General features: G+C 40.2%; 3 protein-coding genes across 3 annotated transcripts; 2 read left to right on the forward strand and 1 right to left on the reverse strand.

Annotated features, from left to right (window-relative positions):
• Positions 1 to 2,328: 2,328 nt before the first annotated feature.
• Positions 2,329 to 8,045, forward strand: LOC128730928 (protein yellow-like). The gene is made up of 5 exons (XM_053824020.1): positions 2,329 to 2,380; positions 6,356 to 6,587; positions 6,687 to 6,874; positions 6,952 to 7,119; positions 7,195 to 8,045. The coding sequence occupies exons 2-5, from the start codon at positions 6,368 to 6,370 to the stop codon at positions 7,942 to 7,944; spliced, it is 1,326 nt and encodes a 441-aa protein (XP_053679995.1). The 5' UTR covers positions 2,329 to 2,380; positions 6,356 to 6,367; the 3' UTR covers positions 7,945 to 8,045.
• A 2,634-nt stretch (positions 8,046 to 10,679) lies between these two features.
• On the reverse strand, positions 10,680 to 11,904 carry LOC128724398 (trypsin-like). The gene is made up of 3 exons (XM_053818127.1): positions 11,607 to 11,904; positions 10,944 to 11,515; positions 10,680 to 10,859 (listed from the first exon to the last, which is right to left on the reverse strand). The coding sequence occupies exons 1-3, from the start codon at positions 11,902 to 11,904 to the stop codon at positions 10,680 to 10,682; spliced, it is 1,050 nt and encodes a 349-aa protein (XP_053674102.1).
• A 7,211-nt stretch (positions 11,905 to 19,115) lies between these two features.
• On the forward strand, positions 19,116 to 21,977 carry LOC128732268 (uncharacterized). The gene is made up of 3 exons (XM_053825449.1): positions 19,116 to 19,188; positions 20,953 to 21,242; positions 21,306 to 21,977. The coding sequence occupies exons 1-3, from the start codon at positions 19,116 to 19,118 to the stop codon at positions 21,411 to 21,413; spliced, it is 471 nt and encodes a 156-aa protein (XP_053681424.1). The 3' UTR covers positions 21,414 to 21,977.
• Positions 21,978 to 22,477: the final 500 nt, after the last annotated feature.

Raw genomic sequence — 22,477 nt, forward strand, 5'->3', positions numbered from 1 at the left:
TTAAAAATCTATTAAAATTTTTGTTTTAAAAATGTGTTAATTTTGTATGAATCTCCTTTTAAGAGAATCTTTTCACTGAAATGTGTTTATAGCAACAAATGTGAAAAAGTTGTACGCTACATTATTTTATAATGTTTTTCGTCGTAAGGGTAGGGAACATCATTATCGAATTATCGACTTCATTGATCATCTTCGTAACCGCACGATCATACATGAGCTACACCAATCAAGAACTTTGTTAGAAAATTCTACGGTCAGTGGTTCTTGAGCGATACACGTTGCATACGATCGGTGAAATCGATTATTCCTGTTTGTGATTACACATTTTCTTTCGTAAAAACAAGTTGTGTTTATAAATAACCACCTAGGGATATTTGGACCATTGACTTTGCCACAAAAAGACCTAATGAATTATTCCATTTTCAAAATTCAATTTCGTAAGTAAATTCAACGTTAACAATGCCAAAAGTGCCATGACTAATCAGTTTAAGACGATGTTGATGATATAAGTATAACTTTTATGAAAAAAAGCTTACATTTTATTGGACGTCCGGTCGATTGTATCCGGTCAGTGGAGAATTGATATATGGCGATAAAAAACTGAAGCATTCAATAAAGATGCTTGATGGACAGTGTTGCAATAAAAACGATACATGTTTTTTTTCCAAACTTCTTTCCTAATATCAACACAATACATTTTCGTTTGCTCGTGATAGCATGAAGAAATCATTGACTGAAAATGATTTTGCTTTTCAAGAAGAACATTGGGCATGGTATTGTATCACGAGTTGCTCGATCCTGGTGATAATATTTCATTATTGTCTATTGTACCGCTCAAAATATGGTTATGAAAATGGCTCATTTCGTCATTATTCCTTTTTGTTCTCATTGAAAGAAATATTCAATCGAAATGCTTATAATTCGTTACAAGTGCTTTGGATTGTAAGGTGGCCCGGTGTTACTTATCACATTCGATCATGACTTGTCAAAACATTGATCATGTGGCGTCATCTTTCGTAGCTGCTCACTCGATGCCTAAGAAAATGGATTTGCTCAAAGACCTTCGAGCGCTGAAATTGGCTCACTTTCAGCGCCCGTAGTCTGTTTATCATTTTGGTGATTGTAAGCGGCCCAGTTAGTCGTTTTGAAATAGGCACATTTTGCAACAGCTAGCAAAGTTGAGAAGGCAAGATATAGTTTTGGTGTGAGATTTATAACGATCTTCCAGCATTTTCACGTATGAATCCGTCTCTGATCTGCAGGAATGTGTATGTATCAATTGCTGTAAAAAGAGTTAAGTCCTCAAATACATGTTCGATAGGGGAGTTTTTGTTGTTGTTGGATGAATACTAGTCGCTAGTCGTCCTAAAAAATCTCCTTGTGTGAACAACTTGCAGCAAGGCTGAAACAACTGTATTGTCCAATTATTCGGTACGACTGTTCAAACACATCGTGCTGCAAGAGCACAAGGTACAGGGTTTGGAAACTAATTTATAACGCCGGATACGACGAATAAATCATACGGATGAAATCAACGCATCGCAACGTTGAGCGCGTATTATCTCCGGTTTCGATTGCGCAGGTCGTGAAGAGCTTTTACACGCGCACCCATTAGTCCGGTAAACTAAAGGATAGAAACGTTGACGCTTGCCGGTTGAGCCGTAGGTTCGACCAGCAGACTAATTACGAATGAGTGATTATTCTCAGCGGAAGCATTACCGATTTCATCCAAAATCATTCAGCTTGTCGTTGAGAGCATGACTGAGGCTAAGCAAAATAACCTTATGTATGAGGCTCGCGCGTCATAGCGGTATAGTAATTGTCGATTGAATTGAATAAATACCAAGGCCTTTGAAATATGTATTCGGTTTATATCGAATAATTTGCAGTGATGGATATTCATCGCTGCTGAGTTGAAAAACGTTTTTTCGGGCTGGCACAACAAAATTTCAAAATATTCATCTAGACTCGAACACATTGTTCTAATGCAAGAATGCCGACTCATCTGCTCGCGACATGCAAGGCTAGCATAGTTTCATTGTAGCCACAAAGCGCATAATAGTTGCCTTACAATCTAGTATTGTTGAGTCGGGGATAAACCTGCTTTCCTGGCTGTGAAAAATCCCCAATCCGATCGGGATAGCGAGTCGGGCACCGGATTGTCTAATCAATCTGACGTCATAATGAGGAATCGGCTGCATCTTCGCAGAGCAGCTTTAGCACAGCAAACAGAAGAGAGTAATCCCAAGAGAGAGAGAGAAAGAGAGAGAGAGAGAGAGAGAGAGAGAGAGAGAGAGAGAGAGAGTACGAACTCCAAGCGGGCAGTATAAAGCATTCTTTTAGTGGGGCGTGCGATCGGTAATGAATCAGACTCCTTTGCGTATGTATCATTCGTTAAATATATGTTCTTAGAACCCACTCACGAAAGCAAATATTGTCCGCATACATTTTAACGCAGCTCTACTTCCGTCATCCATGGCAACAATATCGGGCAAGATCACAAGCGAAAAGACGATCACTACTGCTCAACTGCGTTGGCCACAACGTCAACCAAGGCTCGCCACGGGCCGGGGATATCGCGTGTAAATGTGCACGTATTTCGTTTGTTTGTGCGAGACGACTGTCCAAAGGAACTGCGGCACTTGCCGGCAGCGGTGCGATCGATCGCAGTACACAACGAACCGCGCAAAGAATAGCACGTCGATCGTCAGTGTAAAAACGCGCGGGCGACAATCGTGTTGTGGTTGGTGTCGGTGGAAAGTGTGTTCGATCGTTTTTTGTGTTATATCCCCCTGCTGAAAAGTCGATCCGTTCCGTGCGACCAGGGTACCGGATATCGTTCGCGCAACCCTGTAGACTGTTGTTTTGTGTGGTATTGCAATATTGCCGCCATAAGCCATAGTGTTTGCCACCAAACCGATCCGTTAAAGCTTTTCCCATCGAACACGCGGATCAGCGAGTGCATTTAAATGTAAGTGTATTCACGAAAGCGGCATTCCCAATTATTGTTTTTTTTTTCTGTGTGTTTTCGTTGCGTTTCACAAAACCCGAATTCAGCGGCTGCGTGCCCGCCAACTTTTGACGGTCACAGGTCCAAGGGAAAGTATTTGGAAGGACACAAGGCACGGTTCAGTGGACCGCCGCTGGAGGCTCGTTCGGTAACATCACTCGGGCGCGATACCGCTCGCTATCCATCCACCAGGGGACAGATTGTGCGCAACTCGCGATCGGTTTGGGGGGAGGACAGACGCGTTTTCGACACCGCACACCAGTTTCCGCAAGAATAATGTGGCGCGCGTGTCCATTTTCGTCGAACGGACGAGCACCCATCGGTCGGTGCCGTTGGATCGTACGACAAAGGACGGAGAGGAAACTGGTTCGATTCGCGCAAAGGCGATCACAGCAAAAGCAAGAAGTAAAAGAGAGATCGAGCTTGGCGCACTGCGCTCGAACCGTGACGCGTGTCAAGTGCAGCAGGCCCCCCAAGCATCGGCAAAGCTTTGCGATCTCCAGCCATAAGATCAGAACTAGCGAGGGTGTGCGATATTGTAAGGGTGTTAACAAGCGAAACCCTGATCTAGGTACTCGAGATTGAGCGCTCGTCTTAAATCATACCGCAGAATGTACGCTTGACACAAGCAACACAATGGCATTCAAAACTTGTAAAACTGCGTTGGAGGCCTTTTTGTGTGGTTAAGTCACTGTTTCGATCGCTGGTCTTATTTGTGCGATGGTGTCTTGCGCGATCATGCTTTAGAAGAGGACGATCATGGCTTTATTTGTTGATAAACAAGTTTAAATCACGCTGGTGGTGCAGAAGACCGGCTAGAATCTTCGCCAACTTTAGCGTAAAATTCAAGCGATCTGTGTGAAAATCGAGCCACCCGGGGACTGGCCGAGACTCGCGGCTCGACAAGGTGGTAAACAGCCCCAGCTGCACCACGTCTCTGGCCATAATTTCGGAAGTTTCCAACAGTGACCGGAGCAGGCTTGCAATTAAACACATGTTGTTTGCATGCTGCTCATGTGCTCTGGCGCGCCCGCGCGCGAATGGTGCTTGTCTATGCAATTATATCGCGTGTGTTGAGTTTGTTTTATGCGTGTGTTGAGAACGAGACGAAGGAATGGTGCAGTTCCCATGAATGAAAATCGAAACATGCATTACGGTCCGACGGTTGAGAAGGTGGTGGTTTTGCGGTGGCGCGGATTCTAAGCATGTTTCTTTTTGTTCCTGTTATTGTGCATTGGTGAAGCGGCGTCTCGCCGACGCAGTTATTGTATGCATGTGCTGCGTGTTTTTTTTTCACGATCATTTTTGATGACGCAGAGTGCAATTGCATCCATTTTCAAAACATTCGCCGGTGGCATTGAAACGCAAAGCGTGCCGTAGGACCTCTGGTGCGCGAAATATGTGTAGCGTAGAAGAAATGCGCTAGTAAAAATACCAACGCTTCGGCATGTGTGAAAGCTCATGTTACAATTAGGTGGACTTTTGAGAGTATATGCATTTTTGTAAATCCGTTCTATAATGTTGCGGTTGTTGGATTCATGGATCGTATACCTTGCTAACACACTGCTAAGGTTGAAGATGAAAGGGGACGGCTTTTCAAAATGTAATTAAAATTTTAAGACATGTTTTATGTACATTCTCTACATACAAATGGTGCCACCAACTGCTCTTTGAAACTTTTCGTATATTCGTGAAACCGTTATATAATTGGTTTCAATTTTGTACGGCAACGGTAAGCAACGCGACTCGATGTATATTATCACCATATTTCTTTGTATTTTATGCACAAAGTCCCCTCTTCCGGGGAAAGTTTTGCTGAGCGGTTAATGGCTTTTACGAACAACAACTATTACTACAGCTTATTTGGCACTGTGTGGCACACAGATTTTGACCGTGTATGTGGATTTTTTTCATGTTTGCATATCTTTGAATACCCCTCATCCCCGGAGCAACAAATTTTAATGTAAACGGCTCAGTCTGCTGGTTTTTTCGAGGGATTTTTGATAGTACTTTAAACTGTCTCCGGGCATCAACATTTGTTAACCGTTTCACTTTATTATCCTTATCGAATTCAGAGGAAAAAACCAAACTTACGTTTTAGTTTTTGTTCGACCGACTTACATTATCATTGTTAAATGTTATAATACTGTTTAGATTGAAAGAGTTCATCCTGATTTATTGTGCTTTATGTGGTAGTTTTCAAGCAACAGGAGTAAAAAATATGATTTGGTAAACTTAGTAATTTATTATAAAAAACTGTAATGAAGTGACTACCTGTGTATAGAAGCTATTGAACGGCACATTTTCACATAATATGTTTGCATGAAATATGTTCTAACATCGAAAACTATCCACTATATTCGCAACGTAATGATAAGGAATGGTTCCGCCATTTCGGCCACGGTACGGTTCACCAAAAACGTCTCTTAACGATTTCACATTTCCCAAGTTTTTGCACAAATTGCGACCACAGTACATCGCTAAAGCCTGTACTGAAGCAAACAGGTTTCTTTTGATAATGGGCCACTCTGTGGGGCGTCTTAATTTCAGAGACCACAAAATGCTTACTACCCGTTCTTAACAAGTAACTCATCGAAGCGTGAATTGAGTAAGGAGTGCACCTTTTGGTGTGTTATCGCGTTTCCGGGGCAGAAGCGCTGAAGACACTGTTACACACCTCAGTAAACGGTTTCGGCACTTAGGTGAGTGCTAATGAGGCTTCCGATCGCGCCCTCACGCTATCGCGATCGTTCGACCGTAAACGGTGGGGTTTGTAAATCGGAATTCGAGTTCTTATTTCAAATGACTCTATCCTCGCCCATGTGAGCAGCTTTAGTGGTTAGTAGTGACAAGCGGTTCAGGTTAACAGTCGAGTGCTTCTTTGATCGATTGATCGACGTACGACGAGCGCCTTGAGAGGCTAAGCGCTATCTTTAATTCCCATGGACATCACGTGCCACCGTTGATTGACTGGATCGTGCGCGTGCCAGGGATTAGGCAAAACTAGTATCGCTAAAATTGGCAAGGACAAGCCATAAGGTAACTGTTGCCTGTTCCAGAGGGGCGGTGATGCTTACTCCGCGAAAGGCTCCGAAAAGGCTCCGCATTTTGAAAATTGCGTAATTCAGGTTAATCTCCTGCTTCCGATTGTGTTGCGCGTGTGTTACGATTCCCTTCCGATTTTTATTTGTCAACGCTTAAGCTACGCATTCATTACCGTGGTTCATTGTGAAGCAGTTTATAAATCACCATGTTACAGCCACGAGCGAACCCATTTCTCATCTGACCATCCCCCGAGGAGTAAGCGATTTTTAATCACACACGTTGGTTTTGTTTCACACGCAGCGCAACGCAAAGATGGCTTCTCGATCACAGTTGGGTCTTCAGTTGCTGCTCGTCCTACTGCCGGTGCACCTTGCTTGGGCGCAATATTTCGGCCAGCAGCTCAAAAGCGTCACCCAATGGAAGGCTGCCGATTTTGCGTTCCCTTCAACGCAGGAACGCGACGAGGCAATAGCCTCGGGACGTTACGTGCCGGAGAACTGCATTCCGCTCGACATGGATGTAGATTATTCCAGTGAGTGTTTGTGAGCGGCGAAAGTTGTTTTATTTTGTTTGTTTTGCGAACAGTTGCCGTACGTATGTAGCGTGTCTGCTTTGAATATTTTCGTCGTAGATCCTGCCCGATCGCGCTTATTTGTGACACTTCCGAGGTTCGTCGAAGGCATTCCGTACACCTTGGGGCGCGTGAGCCGTGTCCAGGGACCGTCGGGACCGCTGATAGAGCCCTACCCAAATGCTGCCATTCAAGCGAAACCTGAGAGCAACAATTGCCTCGGAATTGTCTCCGTGTTCCGGATAAAGGTACGCGTAAATAATTTCCCACAATTAGCCGCATTTAAGGTACATTCTCTTTTTTTTTGTTTATTTCAAACTTTCAGATCGACGAATGCAATCGTATGTGGGTGCTCGACACGGGAAAGATAGGAGAGAAACGCATCTGTCTGCCGCAACTGCTGGTGTTTGATATGAAGTCGGACAAAATCATCCATCGCTATCAAATTCCGGCCGATCAACTTGTCTGCGAACTGTCGCTCTTGGTGAACTTGGTAGGTGGATGGAGATGTTGGTTACTAGTTCCCACGATGAGCAATGGTTTCTTTTTTATTCTTTTCTTCCGGCAGTTGGTCGATGTTCAGGATCCTTCACCGCTGGGATCGTGCCAGAACACGAAGGTGTACATGGCGGATGTCACGGCACCAGCGATGATTGTGTACGATATGTCCCGAGGCAAGTCCTGGCGCATAACCAACAAGCAGATGCATCCGAATCCCGACTACGGGACGTTCACCATCGCCAATGAAAGCTTTGATCTCATGGATGGCATCGTGGCCATGGCTCTATCACCGCGCATACCATCGAGCAATGTGGTGTTTTCTTCCAACTACGGAGCAAGCTGGCGTCCATCCAACGACCGATTGCTGTATTTCCACGCGTTGGCGTCTGTGACGGAGAACGCCGTTCGAACCTCGGTGCTGCACAACGACACCGTTTGGGAAGAGGACGTCGAAGCACAGCCACGGGCCTTCCGGCCTATAGGCTCCCGTCCATCTCAGGCCGTGGCAGAGGCTATGGACAGTAATGGCAATTTGTTTTTTGGACTCGTTGGGCAGAATGCGATCGCTTGCTGGGACTCGACGACCCCGTACAGCCCCGCCAATATGCGCATTGTATCGCAAAACAGCGAAACGTTGCAGTTTCCGAGTGGGGTGAAGATCATTCGCAATCGAAAGGGCGCTGAAGAATTGTGGGTGTTGACGTGCCGCTTCCAGAAAGTAATGACCGGTTCGTTGAACACCAATGAGACCAACTTCAGAATACAGGCCATACAGATACCGGAGGTGCTAGGATTTAAAACATCGTGTAGGGTTTAAAACATCGTGCACGGAAATGAAGAGAAAGAAAATGGAAAATAAATGTTACCGATAGGAAATGAAACTGTGTCATATTGAATCGGATCGATCTCTGAGAATATGGTAAAAAAAACAACTGAAGATAACACACACAGATAATGGACGTTTCGTTCGTTATCCACATGTAGATTTCTTGTACTCGAGTGTTATTGTAACGAAAGAATTTAAAAGTACGTAAGTAAAGTAAGGATCATTCGTGCAAAAAACAGGTTGTATTTGAGCTAAAAGTCATTATCAAGAAAATCTTAAGAGGAAAAAGGAAATGATCAATACGAAACGTATTGTTGTGTTGAATGACCTAGCGCATGCAGAGAAATAACATCGAAATTTGCTCGTAGCATCAAAAAACATCGCTAATGAATCTGTTATACGATTTGGTATACGTCAATCGATTATATTTGTATAGTATTGAGCCGTATGCCGTAAACAGAAACTGATATTCAAATTTTACTGTAGTTTAAAATGCGCTTGTAGAATGTGTAGGTTGATTTGAGCTTTCGCTATTGAATGGATTTTGTTTTGTTTGGATGTATAATTTTTAAGTAAAAATATAAAATTTTAAGTATAAAAATATTGGTGAAATAAAACTGCTGCTTCATTTATAAAATTACTTTCAAAGTTTTATCATATTGATCATTTTTTAAAAGAAGACCAGCACTTTTTGAAGATAAAGCCGGGTTTTTAATGAAGTGGTTCAGAAAGGACAATACTTCGAATAACAATTATTTATCTTTGAATATTTATATTGAAACATCAAGTGCCAAATAAAAAACCATCTTAATTATGCTACAAATACAAGTAATAAATGCCTTACTTCACTATAAAAAATGTAAAATAAAATAACCAAAAATATAGTAGCTCAGTGAACATATCATTTCACACTAAATTGAACTTAGATAAACACTTTAAAATTATATAGTAGTTGTTAACTACTACTTTTGTAATAAAATGATTGTTTGCTCCTCAAGAAAACAGCATTGCTGAAAAAATGAAATCATTTATATTATTACAGCAACAGAATTTTTCGAAGATATAAGTTTTTGCATTGCAAGCTGGTGAAGCATTTTTTTAAATTAATTTTCATCAAAGGAAAAATAATTAATAATCAAATTAAATAATCAGCGTATTTGGGAAACGACTGTTTGTCTATTCAAATCAGCTATTTAACTGGTCTAAAATAGTGTACCTCACGGCTGTTTTGTCAAGCGTATATTTTATTTTTAAACAATATTTTTATTTGAATTAATGTATAGAATGATGAATACCGTATGTATAAAGTGCTTATCACCTCACAGCGCTTTGCCAATATGGCAAATATAAACGTTATTTTATAGGCAGACATAGGCACTAAGTAATTAATTCGCACCACCGTACGAGCCCCGTGATATGGAGGATAAGTTGCTTGCCTCATGCTGCCATACTCGTGAATGGCGTGTTTTGGCGAAGCCCGACGCAGGAGAAAAAGATCTTCATCACCATGCCTTGCGATCTTCCCGCGAAAAGAAGAGCGTAAAATTGTGCGTATAGAGCGAGAACTACTCAATTTAAAACAGTCAACAATCCCATTTCTTTTCGATCATAACCTGTTTTCGGGGATTTTTTTGGCTTCCGAGAATGAATCTAGTTTTGGTCGTGCAAATATCTCCGAGCTCACAGTGCTGCTCAAGAGCTTTCTTTCTTTGAACATAGTGTTTTTTTTTATCTGAGCTATACATTTGACAATTTTGCATGTGATCCATTCAGCACATAAATAAGATTTACGTTTTGGGATGTACAAATAATAATATGTGAAATTCAATGGGCACTAGCCATGCTTTTTGAATCCTGTGTTGTTAGTCATTTTAGGATATTTATCAGTATTATTCACCCTACCGCCGCTGTAAGTTAAATGCACTTTTAACAGTAGATTGCTATTATCGGGCTCATACTGATGACTAGGACCGAAAAGACGCCCATTCTCTTAGTAACTAATGACTATCACCAACAGTGGTAAAGCAGTGTACAGACGTAGCCTGAACGACAATTTTTGTAAGCGAGTGAGCGCAATACGCTTCAGCGGATACCTTTTTGCATGAGCGCACCAGGAATGCGATAATGTCGAATGGTACTGCCGTTTGATAAAAATTGAGATATGCTCGTAATACTGTACGAATGTACCATTCAATGTAGCAAAGCGAATAATAAACACGCAAATATTGTAAAAATAGCGGCATGAATATTTCAAGTGAAACAATACTTTGATTGTTGTTTAATTAATCGTTCCAATAATATGTCAGAAAAAATATGGGTGTCTTCATTTTGGAGATTTTAAACTTTAAATTTGTTTTATTTATTTCATCAAATTATTTTTTTTGATAAAAAGAAATACTTATTTAAAAAGCAAACACGTATATCAAATATTGAACACATCAACATTTTAAGTAGGCAAAAAACGGTCGTTCTTAAAAGTAAAATAGTTTATGAATTCTCTTGTTGATGATATCACAATTGAACTACGCATATTCTGTTAATTCTTGGTTACGTTCATACATCTTTATTTAATTTTTCAACTTATTTTTCGATAAAAATATTGTTATTTTGATTATTACTATTGTCACAAATTTTTTAATTTATCACATTATCTTTCTTTCGATAAGGATGTTTTACTTTCATGCTAATGATTGATGTGTAGGTATTTTTTTTATTTTTTGTTTCACTTAAATACACACACAGGAATCCTTAATGTTACGGTTGATCCAGTTGAGATATTGACTAACACGTGTGTACACACCTGGAAAGTTCTTCTGGGCGCAAGCTCGACCCCAGGAAACAACTCCGACTAGTTCGTAATGATTTGTTTTCTTGTTCAGTACCTGCAACGGTCCTCCACTATCACCCTGCGATGGAGACAAGAGGATAGTAATAAGTGAAATGATCAGACACAACTCTCAACAACCATCAACAACACCTTACACGCGTACCTGACACGAATCCTTGCCTCCTTCGAGAAGCCCAGCACAGATCATTTTGCCCGTGATTTGGAAGGCCCAATAGCCGGCTCGGCGGCATTCCCGATTCGTCAGGATTGGGACTTCTGTTTGTTGCAGAGTGCCCGACAGCCCTCCGCCCGTTTTCGTTCGCCCCCAACCGGTGACCACACCCCGGCTACCTTCATACGTTTCCGAAGCCCGAGGCAGACAGATGGGCATCACGTTATCACTGATCGCCACTGGATAGGTCAGTTCGAGCAGCGCTATATCATTGTTATTGTTGAAGGCGTTGTACCAATTGGTTAGGATGCGTTTGACACTTCGTTCGATGGACGATCCCGTTGGCTTGCTGCGATCGTGTACACCGAACTGCACTCGAAACAGTGCCCGGTCCGGTTTGGTTGTACAGTGTGCGGCTGTGATGACGTATCGATCCGAAATGAGGGAACCACCGCAACCGAACTTGTTGTCGTAGTACAACGCAGCCATCCAGGAGAAACCATTGCCTTCGACCGGAGTACCGCCTACTATTCGTTCGTTTATCGGTTCCTCCAATCCACACTCTGTAGTAAACGTGCGTAAGAAGAATTGCAGCTGAATGATTAGGTGTGCCATTTTTTTTGCCAATCACGTCACCAAAGTAGCCACACTTACTGCACGGTGTGCAATTCTGCGATGGTCCCGGGGAATCACTGGCGAAAACGGGAGCTCCAACGACACCCGTAATCCAATCGATTATTGGACGGGCACGGTTTATCTCGAAATATTCGGGACGCACCGTGACGAAGTTGATGAACCGTTCCCCTTCCAGCTCGTACTCTTCCGTTAAATACTCGTCCATTGTTGTGGGAACGGTTCTGACTTCGTGGCGCTTAAAACCATGGTTTCTAAACCCCAGTACGGCTTTCGTTACGAAAACAGCTACGATCGCGCTAATAAAGAACTTTATCATGGCTTCGAGCACGAACTACGGAAAGATTTCGAACCGACTATAGATTCGAATGACGATCGATCGAGCTAAATGTTTCGCAAGCAAAACCTTAAAGTAATAACGAAATCATTCGCGAAGCGATCACAAATCGTACACACCACAACTCGGAGTAGCGAAACTAACGAAACCGACCCGCGAACAAGGGCCACAAGCGAACACTAATACCAGGCGGCCGTTTCTCGCGGCATTTTAGCGGGAGCTAACGGGATTGAGAAGAAGATAATCAAAAATCAGACGTTGGCGAGTTTGGTGGAGAAGGTCTTCTGTACGAGTTGTTCTATGGTGCACCCGGAGGTATCTCTTTCTCCATCTCGTACGGCTTATTTCTCCCTTCCATTCCGATGCCATCCTCTTCGGCTTATGTGGACCGTAACTTTCGCTACCATCGGTGGGTTGGTGGGGGACTTGGGTGATATTCGGCCAATACGTGATGGGTTTGTGCGTGATACAGGTTTGCACATCGATGACGAAAGAGGAGAAAGCGCCATAAGAGATTACAACCAAGATCGGGAAGCTTGGAAAGAGGTAAGAACCGTAACCAAAAAAAATTATTGAATCATAACCTAATTGATCGTCATAAGAACGTTAGATAATAAATTTTTAAAGATATGTTTCTATTTAGTTTGATAGTTTACAAACGACAACAAACTTATTGCAATCAGTTCTTTTTTGAAAAGGAGCTTCAATTAGATTATAATACGAGAGAATATGTAAGTGTACATGTGTTTTATTTCACATGTGTTATAATATAAACTTCAAAATAAAATAGTTAAGCACATAAAACTTATCGAACAAGTAATTTCTTTGAAAATTCCATTAATAAAGAGACGGTGATGTATTATAAGCATAAAAAAGTCTTTTTACAGGTTCATTAGGAATTTAGCAAGTCCGCTATTTACCTATTTTATTATTTTAGTAAAGTCAAAAGATAATTTCTAATTTTTAATCAATATATACAATAATATGTCTCAAATACATGCCGTCGTAAAAAAACAGCATCAAACCATGCTTTTAAAATAATCCGTGAATAGAATATGTCAGATACGTCGCTCCAAAAATGAATGACCGCAAAAACTTGCACCATTGTATGCGATTGTCTTAACATTGTTTCTGAAAGGCGACTAAATCAAATGCGCGTAAAGAATTTGTAACGAATGAGCTTAATTTTCTTTGTGCTTTATTTCTAAGGAGATGGTGTGCCCTATTGATGTGCGTCTTTGTGGAAATGCGTGGGGGTATAGAAAACCGTAACCGCAGAATAGACATTACGTCGGGTGCGTAGCAAAAGAAGCGATGGAAGAGTTATGCTTTATGGTTGGCGCAGTACAACTCGAGCATCCAAACCGCGTCCAATCTCAAGCAATTCATGTCCTTCGGTGCGTTTCGTTGCACACAATCAGCAGAAACCGGAGGCGCTTTCCTTTCATTCGTGTGACTTTGCGTACCCACCTGAAACACGTGGCGTACAGTGCATATTGGCAATTTTCAAATAATATAGCATCACCCACTAACGACTAATAAACAATACTGGTTACCTATACGAAGGATGAAAAAAGGGAATTCTTCCCAGTCGGCTTCTACGAATCGTTCCAATGCTAGCGTCAGTTGGGTATGAAAAGTAAGCTAAATATGATTCAAAAATGATATCTGAGAAAGTAAACGCAGCACTCGCTCTAGAGTAACCCAAATTTGGTGGCTTTGGCGAACGATGGGACTCATGCGTCAAAATAATCTAAAACCATCGATCAAACGTCATCGCTATCAGTACTTCCTACCTAGCAACCAAGGCAAGCATCCTAGTAGCCCACTTTGGCTATCAAACGTCACGTTCCAGAGTTTAATAATGCCTGACCACGTGCATCGTACGCGTTACTTCTTCCCCGTATATCTATATGCCTCTCGTGAAAAAAAAAATGATAGCGATGGACGACGGCACTGGAAAAGTTAATCAAATGGTTGTTGGATTTTCCGAAAATATTGTAGCTATGCTAAAGCATACGGATGAACTTGCCTTTCCCCCCACACAACAGCAACAGGATGTGACGGCAATGTACCGTTGAAGAAACTTCTTCATTAAGTGATACTATGAGCGCACGAATGTCGCCTGACGAACACTATTGGCCGCAAACCCAGAGCTACTGCGAGGGCTCTTAGAGGGGGGATTTGCGTGATGGTTGATGGTGGCGAAAGGTGAGTTTTTCAAGTGGTTTGTTGTTTTATCGTGAACGATTCGCCTTGAACAGCATGCATGCAGCTGATGGATTATAATTATGACAATTATAAAAAAACAACGTTTTAGCTGCTGTTTAGTGGCAAAAGCAAGCTTATAAGTGTACAAAATCTTCATTCGAATTGTTTTATTTGGCTAACGTTTAAGGAAATGAAGACAATCAACAGATAGGCTATTTATAACATTACATCAAACGATGGTATTTTGTGTGTTTCGTTAACGTCGTACGTATGACGTTGACTCATAAAACGCTACCATTTTGGTTGGCGCGCATACGCAACAAAACTTTAAAATTACACGACGTATGCTTGCAGCTTATTGTTTGTCTTTCAATATTAGCGTGGTCCAATGTACGCTTTTGGCAATTTGTATGTTTCCCACTTGCTCCTGCATGGCTATGGAATGAGTTTTGCTTATCACACAAACAAAGTTTCTCCAGCGCGTCGGTGTACTAGGGGTTTATAATTTAGCGAAAGGTGCTTGAAGAAGGGTGAAAATCATTTAAAAGCCATCCTCGCACGGAAGTAATTCAAGAAATCCGATTTATTAATTAGTTTGTTTTGGAGGTGAATCGTTGACCCTGGATGGACTAGAGTAATTAATTGAAAATCGATTGCGATCAGAATGTGGCTAAAGCTGAATATTTATACTTTTTCCAAGCTATTCATTAATTTTTTATTCAATTTTTCAACCAGTATTTTCTACGAACAATGCCATGGAAGTTTGTTGTTAGCACGGTATCAGTTATTGATCACTTTTTATTGCCACACCCTTGCCTTGCAAGAGTCAGGGCGGAAAGGATGAAAAAAATAAAATCCATCGTTTATTTTGGCACAAGCGAGCAGTTAGAACTAATCACGGCTATCATTAAGCGACAGACGCTGGAAGAGACCAAAGGGTGATAGGAACGGTTATAAATTTATCATAATTGCCCCCTGAACGCTTTATAGATAGGTTGCAATATCGGTTCATGATCTGTGTGCACTTCCTGATTTTAATCGTTCAAGGCACTGGCTGCAGTAAAGGTGCTGAGTGCTGGAGCAGCTATAAACGAAAGCACATGATGCAGCAGATGCAATGAGAGAAATGTTCCCACAGTGCAACATTGCACGGTCCGCCGTACAAAATGTAGCTAAGGTAATCAGCAAAGCTGAGTCATTGAAAAAATGATTGCACAATAAAGCGAATCATAGAAACAAATTCAAACAAAAATCGATTGATCCACTGTTTGAAAGCATCCAAAATAGGAAGTTGAGTTTTTTTTCCCTTTTTTTTGTGTAGCTGGGCTATCAATTGTCGATGCAACGATCAAGGAAAATAGGATTGAACGTCCTTTTAGAAGGAGTCGGCTTTGTTATTTGTTTGAACATAATGATTAAATTTCAACATTTGCGAAAATGATCTTTAAAATTCATTTTGCGACCGTACTTTTGCAAGCCCATCTATTGGCTTTCAAATTTTCCCCATCAATGATCGATAATTTAATCGTAGGATTTAGCAGATGACTCATACCGTCAAAACCTTAACAAAGAGTTTAAATACAACGGTTAAGATTCAGATTAGTTTTGATTTATTTAGTTTTTGTTTTGCAAAAATTTTGCTATTTTTGACAGATATTTAGTGCACCTGGGGACTATGGCTGCGTTCAGATACACACAAACGAAGCTCCAAGCGTGCATTTTTTAATTGTAATCTCCCAACCAGACAAATCGCTCGTTCCTACAATGCGTGATGCACGATGCTGCCGGTCCAACGGTTGCGTCCCGTTTGGGTTACTCTGCAGCAGCTCGCCCTGATAAGACAGGCAGCACCAGCAGGCGCACTGGAATCGGTAACTGCAACTCCCGAGTCGACCGATGCCGTCTTGTTCTGGCGCACTCGCACCAAGGCTGAAGGATGAGCGTTCAGGGTGACGCACGATGCCACAACCCGAGTGGGACCTGGCGACCATGAAGGGTGGTGGACACTTGCCGGCATTTCGGTGGTATAAAAGGTAAACCGTTGTCTTCGGTGGCAACCATTTGTTGCGCCAGCGTGCTCCCGTGCAGTGTGCAAGAAGTGCCGATCTTCGATCCCGTCCGAAACCGTTCGCGTTACGGGGCAAAAGGTGCGAAAAGAGCCAACACAGTGTACCGAAATAAGTTTTCCCAGCATCCGTGGTCGACCATCACATCGCCGGTGCCGGTGGTTGTTGGAATTTGTGTGAATTAGCGCGAAACTGCTTGACCGAGCGTCGTGTTTTGCGGGAGTGCTAGGTCTAGAACACGGTCTCGCCGAGAGGGAAAATTTCGCATGTTACGGTGGAAATCAAATTATGTATGTAAGTTCGATTATGATCGGGTGTATTAAGCTCTTGGCCATTCGTTTCGATTGGCTTCGTCCATGAGCTGCTTTCGGTGTCGTGCAGTGGCTTTAGTTGCTCCCCGGCGTCGTCCTTGTTGCATCTTTCATGCCGGATTCGTCAAATATTTAAACTGTCCTCGAATTTGGCTGTCCTCCCCCAAGCAGTACCCTACGATGGGTCATCAACGGATGGCGTATCTTTACCGCGGGTGAACGGAAGCGATGTGGCACGTTCTAAAAACCATTTCCAGGTTCTTGACGAACGCTTCGTAGGACCCGTTTTTGACGTGCACCGTTGGGTTTGTGGTGGACGAAATTAAGTTAGCCTCGCTCATCTCACGCTCATAATTGGCCCCAGCTCACTTTCAGCCGAAATGTTACAGCCTCGCCCTCGTTACGTGTGCTAGGTGTGAGTTGGCTGCTTGGGTGGCCAGAGGACAGCTTGCATATTTGATAGTTTCGTTATTTTAGCCTTAGCTGCAAGTCAAACATTTGCATTGCCACGGCTCCAAGTGCCGCAGAGATTAGCCGATGCTGTGTTAGACGCCACCGGTTACAGTTTACCTTTTGGTGAGAGAAGAAAGACCGGCGGTGTAGCAAAAATGTGTGTGGAAAGTTTTGGGGCTTTGGGGTTTCCTCTCGACCAAATTCCACTCGTGTAATGTACCCTGCTATCGTCACACGTAACCACCGTCGGCCATCTGGTCTTCTGGTTTCGCCTGCTAGAGCCTCTTGAGGTGGTAGAAATCTGATGATTAACTTTCGCCACTTCCCTATTCGAAGATGGTTCACATTTTCTTTCTAATGTACTGGGAGAGCCCGTTTGACGAAAATTCTATCCCACCAGCGCTGAAAGTGTGTATCAAATGAGGTACCGGTTAATAATTAAGCAGGCTTTTAGCACATTTGTAACACGGTGTGTGATGGTTCATGGTGGTATGGCAAAGAGTTTCGTCCTGGTGGTTGGTTTTTATTCGGGCCAACCCTCGACCCCTTTCGCTGGACGTTAACCAACCATGCATCCGAATCAGTTCTAGATCGGCTAATGAAGTGCTATGATATTCGTTGCCTGACAGCTTGAAGGAGTTGTTGTTACGAAATCCGTCCAGATTGGAGCATCAAAATTCGTTTTAATGAAATTATGTGGCAACAAACATGCATTCCAGAAGTACTGATCCACTTGCATCATTCATCTTACAGATATTGAAAAAATAGAGTTTCCAAAAACTGCAGACTTCAATGATGATGAATGTGTTTTTCACCAGCATACAACATGCTTATTTCCAGAGCCAGATCTCCGATTCGATCCTAGGTCGTAGCTCAGTTATTAAAATACTATAAATTAAAAAACACGTCACATATTAAATTTATCAAAGACTAAAATCAATTTTTTTATCGTTTTAAAAAAGATTTTTAAGTATTAAGATTTAAAACATCTTAGCTTTTTAAATACTTTGATTTATAAGCGTAACTTTACGCACTTTACAAAAAAACATTTTTTTCATACAAATTTAATATTAACAATGCAATTTTCTTATGTTCTATCTATGAATTGAGTAAAAAATTCAATAGCAATTATTTTTATTATAAATTTTACTACAGTTGTATCATATAGATCTTATTTATACGTTAAGTATTTTGTGCATAAATTATAAATATTGTGTATTAAAAATGTTTCAATTTATGACAGCAATAAATTTTATTAAATTTTTTTTGGCGACAATTTTCCCATTAATCATAATTATCAAAATAAATGCTATGTTTCTTATTTTTTCCAATATTTACTTCATCCGCTTAAAAAGAACATACAACTAACGATAATATTGCTGTTGATGAATGACTACAGCAGACTACTTTGCGATTTGCGCGTAGATTTTCCATTCATAATATTTTGATATTGTAAACAAAATGTATTCAGCAATTGATTACGAGCAATTCTTTGACAGACTATAGTTAGTTTTTCTTTAAAATATGTCATATTAATTTAAAAAAATAGAAACATTAAAAAAAAGAAAATCCCACCATTCCGAAAGAATAGCGCATCACGCTGTATAATGCCGAGCTGCATTTATAATATAGGTTCAGTATAGCATAGTAGCTGTGGTAGTTTGCTTTAATATTCATTTCGAATGCACCGGCACTTTTGATTCGGCTTAATGCTACTCTGGGGGGCAATGTTCTGCAAAACATCTTCACAGCACTGCTGGTTCGTTACAGCGTGACTTATGTTTTGCATCCTTCAGGAAGATGATCATTTCCTTATTTTACGCTGCAACCACTGAATCTAATTTAAATTTCCGTTAGACGTTAGCTGTGCGCAACCAATCGGTTAGATTAGTTTCTGCTAGTGATAACGGACTATTCCCAGCGGTGGGGTATCGGTTTGGATTGCTGAGGTGTTTATTTATCCGCCTGTGGGTCGTTATTAATTATTCTAGCGATAAACCGAGCCAAAAGTCAAGTGGTTGCATTTAATTGCTCTTGAATTTGTGGCAAATCGGTCACGTATTTGAAGTGAGGACAAATGCATAAAGAAAAAAACAGTAACAGTCCTCTTCTTTATTATTCTTCATTACAGAGGTTAAATAGACACACAAAGATGCATCAATTATCGACAATTTGTTTCACCCTGGTCATCGTATCGGTGCTGGTGCAGAGTACAAACGGGAAACGTAAGTTTTTTGGGGTTATCATATTACGCAAATCGTATTTAGGACATGCTGCTAGAATATATATATATATATATATATATATATATATATATATATATATATATATAAATTATATATATATATATATATATATATATATATATATATATATCTATATATATATATATATATATATATATATATATATATATATATATATATATATATATATATATATAAAATATATAAATTTTGAACCCAATGATACTAGACCACAACCCATATATATATATATATATATATATATATATATATATATATATATATATATATATATATATATATATATATATATATATATATATATATATATATATATATATATATATATATATATATATATATAAATTTTGAAGCCAATGATACTAGACCGCAACCCATATACTAAGAATCTACGCAAACATTTGGGTTAGAATGCTAGATGTAGGTCATCTCCCTTACAAGTAGATAGAAAGGAAATTGAAACGTCCCAGTCGAGGGCGAAAATATGCCCAGCAAATGAGATTTAGAAAATATTGCTACAGAAATATACTGCTCGGTGTGCGGTTGTTTCGTGTCAATTGATCATTTTACAATAGATGCCCACCGTAAGCAGTGGGAGTCCTTAAGGGACCGAAGGATCTACCTCCTTCAGTTCCAATAGTCCACATGGATTGTGAAGATTCCGGGAACGGAAACGAATGACTGCTGACACTCATTGACTCTCATTACTATCTATAATATTATTATCATATTCTGTTGGATGTGCTATTGTTGCTCGGCTACCGACATATTATGCAACATTCGCCTGTTGCCCTTTTTCTGCAGTGGCTTTGTATCTGGCAGTGTGCTAAATTGTGTTGCAACGAAGAGTGTGCACCATTGCATGCATTGTTGTTGTCTCCAAGCCGTCGTCTGTTCATCTTGTGAAGTATCTGCACCTTCACCACCTTCAGGAAAACGACAGGAACCGCGCACATTTTGCCACTTAATAATGCTATCAACTTCGTTCGTTTGGCAGCCCAACATAAATAAACGGTGCACACTTTGTCTTGGGGAAACCTTAGGGTACAGTCTCATTACACTCCCAGTATTTCAGTGAGCGATACACCTTGGTAATTCGCTAACTGTGTAAAAGAGACTTTATAGATAAATGAAGGGTTTAAAAAAAATCGAATAAATAATTTTTCTACACGAAAAATATAAATTAGTTTATTTTAACGAAATACATTTTATAAGACGGAGTATTTATGAAGCACCCAAACTTTTGGTCTACTACAGCATCGCAATGATTGTGTTAATACACTTTGTGAATATTCTTCGGATATGTGATTAGCGTTATATTAGTTGGATTGGAATTATAATAAAAATAGTTGGTATTATTTTTTATTTAATGCTTTTTATAAAAGCTAAACAAAACTCCCACACTTACATATATTTCTAAATCTTTATAGTATTATAATGTGTGTCTTAAAATTATGAATTTCTTCGCTATCCATTCATTAAGAATTATAGTTTCATATCATAGAAGACGATAGTGATTCCACAAACAACCATGCGTCTCCACCAAATACACATTGGGTGTATATTTAGGCGCAAATAATGTCTGATTCATGCGAATAATGTTTGGTGAAGATGCATGGTTGTTAATGGAATCTCTATTTTCTTCCATGATATGATACCTCAAAATTAAAACAAATAATGTTGTTTCAAAAACTAATAATAACACTAACTTTTCAATACTAGGAGGATGTGCTTCGTTCGGGCATGCATGCTATGGTGGCCATGGTAAAAGATCAGGTGCATCTGGACCTCCGCTATATTCGGAAGGCATTGATCCTTCAATGGTTTCTTTAGAAGCACTTCCGATCCCGTACTCAAAACAAGCTATGGACAAATCGAAACCAATGGACTTTGCGCAAGAAGGAGTGCGTTTGAACGATCCTTATGGCGTGGAAGCACCTGCTCAAATTCATCGTACGGATAGTCGCCCAGCGGACCTTAAATACGCCATCTATGCAATGCTAAGACAACTGGTAGCTAAACTATCAAACATTAGCACGGATTGAAATAATTAAAGCTGTCTTAAAATGTTTCAGATGGAAGAATCAGCCGCAAACCGACTGGAGCAATCAAACCAACAACAGCATCAGTCGCTGTTCCCCCCTAGGGTCCTTTCTGGCACGGGAGACATTGAGCGAAAGTAAAATATTTTGATAGTATCATAACATGTCGCGCTATCATGATCGGTTGATGCACTGGATGAGTTCCTCTTCTTACTACAACAAAAGTCTGACACCTATATGCACGTACCGTTTGAAACAACCAATAAGTTCCTGTAGAATGTAATGCTGATGACGCAGGTTACAAATGTTTGTGCTATTGTTTATTCGCACTCGGACTTATTTTTTTCTGTAGCAAATTCTTAGCAATATAACCTAGCTCAACCATTTTTTTTAGCGATGGAGTAACATTATTAAAAGAACTGTATCGTCTAGTCACAAGTACTAGTGGGGAATTAGAGCCACACAAAATGTAAATAAATTGTACTGCAATTAGAGCATAAGAAACAGTCGTTACAGTTTGCATATATACTGCACATAGAGTCAGTATGCAAAAAAGATTCAAGATAGCAGAAAAGTCTTAACAAAGATAAGCGTCAATGAAAAAGTGTGTTGAATAGTTAAATAACGAAGCAAAAAATGGAAAATTGCAAATGGATATCTAATAAAACAAATAGTTAGACGAAACATGTCATGGCTGGGACAGTTTCGTTTAATTATTTCCAAAAAACCTATTACGCAAGATTTAATCGAAAGAAACATTTGACTTCAGATTAACGTTTCATGTACATGCAAAACATTTATGTTTTTCAAACGCACACTGGCGTACGTCTTTTGTGAGTTATTTTTTTTTGTTTCAGCAAATATCTTAGCACTTATGTAAAAAAATATACCAAAAACAAATTTATTTAAAAATTTTTGATTAACGTGGTCATGTATATTGGAATGCTTGCCACTGTCAATGTTATGTTTTATTTTATGTTTATTAAAAAAGAAAAATTAAATTATTCAGTTTAAGTTTTTGTTCATGTATGTTAAAGGTGAATTCTCCTTCTTTTTGTTTTTAAACGAGTCAACAATTGCTGATAGTTCAGGCTTCCCTTGTCGAACAATAATGTATTTATACTAACTAGAAAAAGAAAGAGATAAATTTTGCTACAATTTTTTTACGAGTATAATAATTACTTTTGTTTCCCTTGGAGGAATTA

Source organism: Anopheles nili, chromosome 2, assembly GCF_943737925.1.
Source record: "Anopheles nili chromosome 2, idAnoNiliSN_F5_01, whole genome shotgun sequence".
NCBI lineage: Eukaryota > Metazoa > Arthropoda > Insecta > Diptera > Culicidae > Anopheles > Anopheles nili.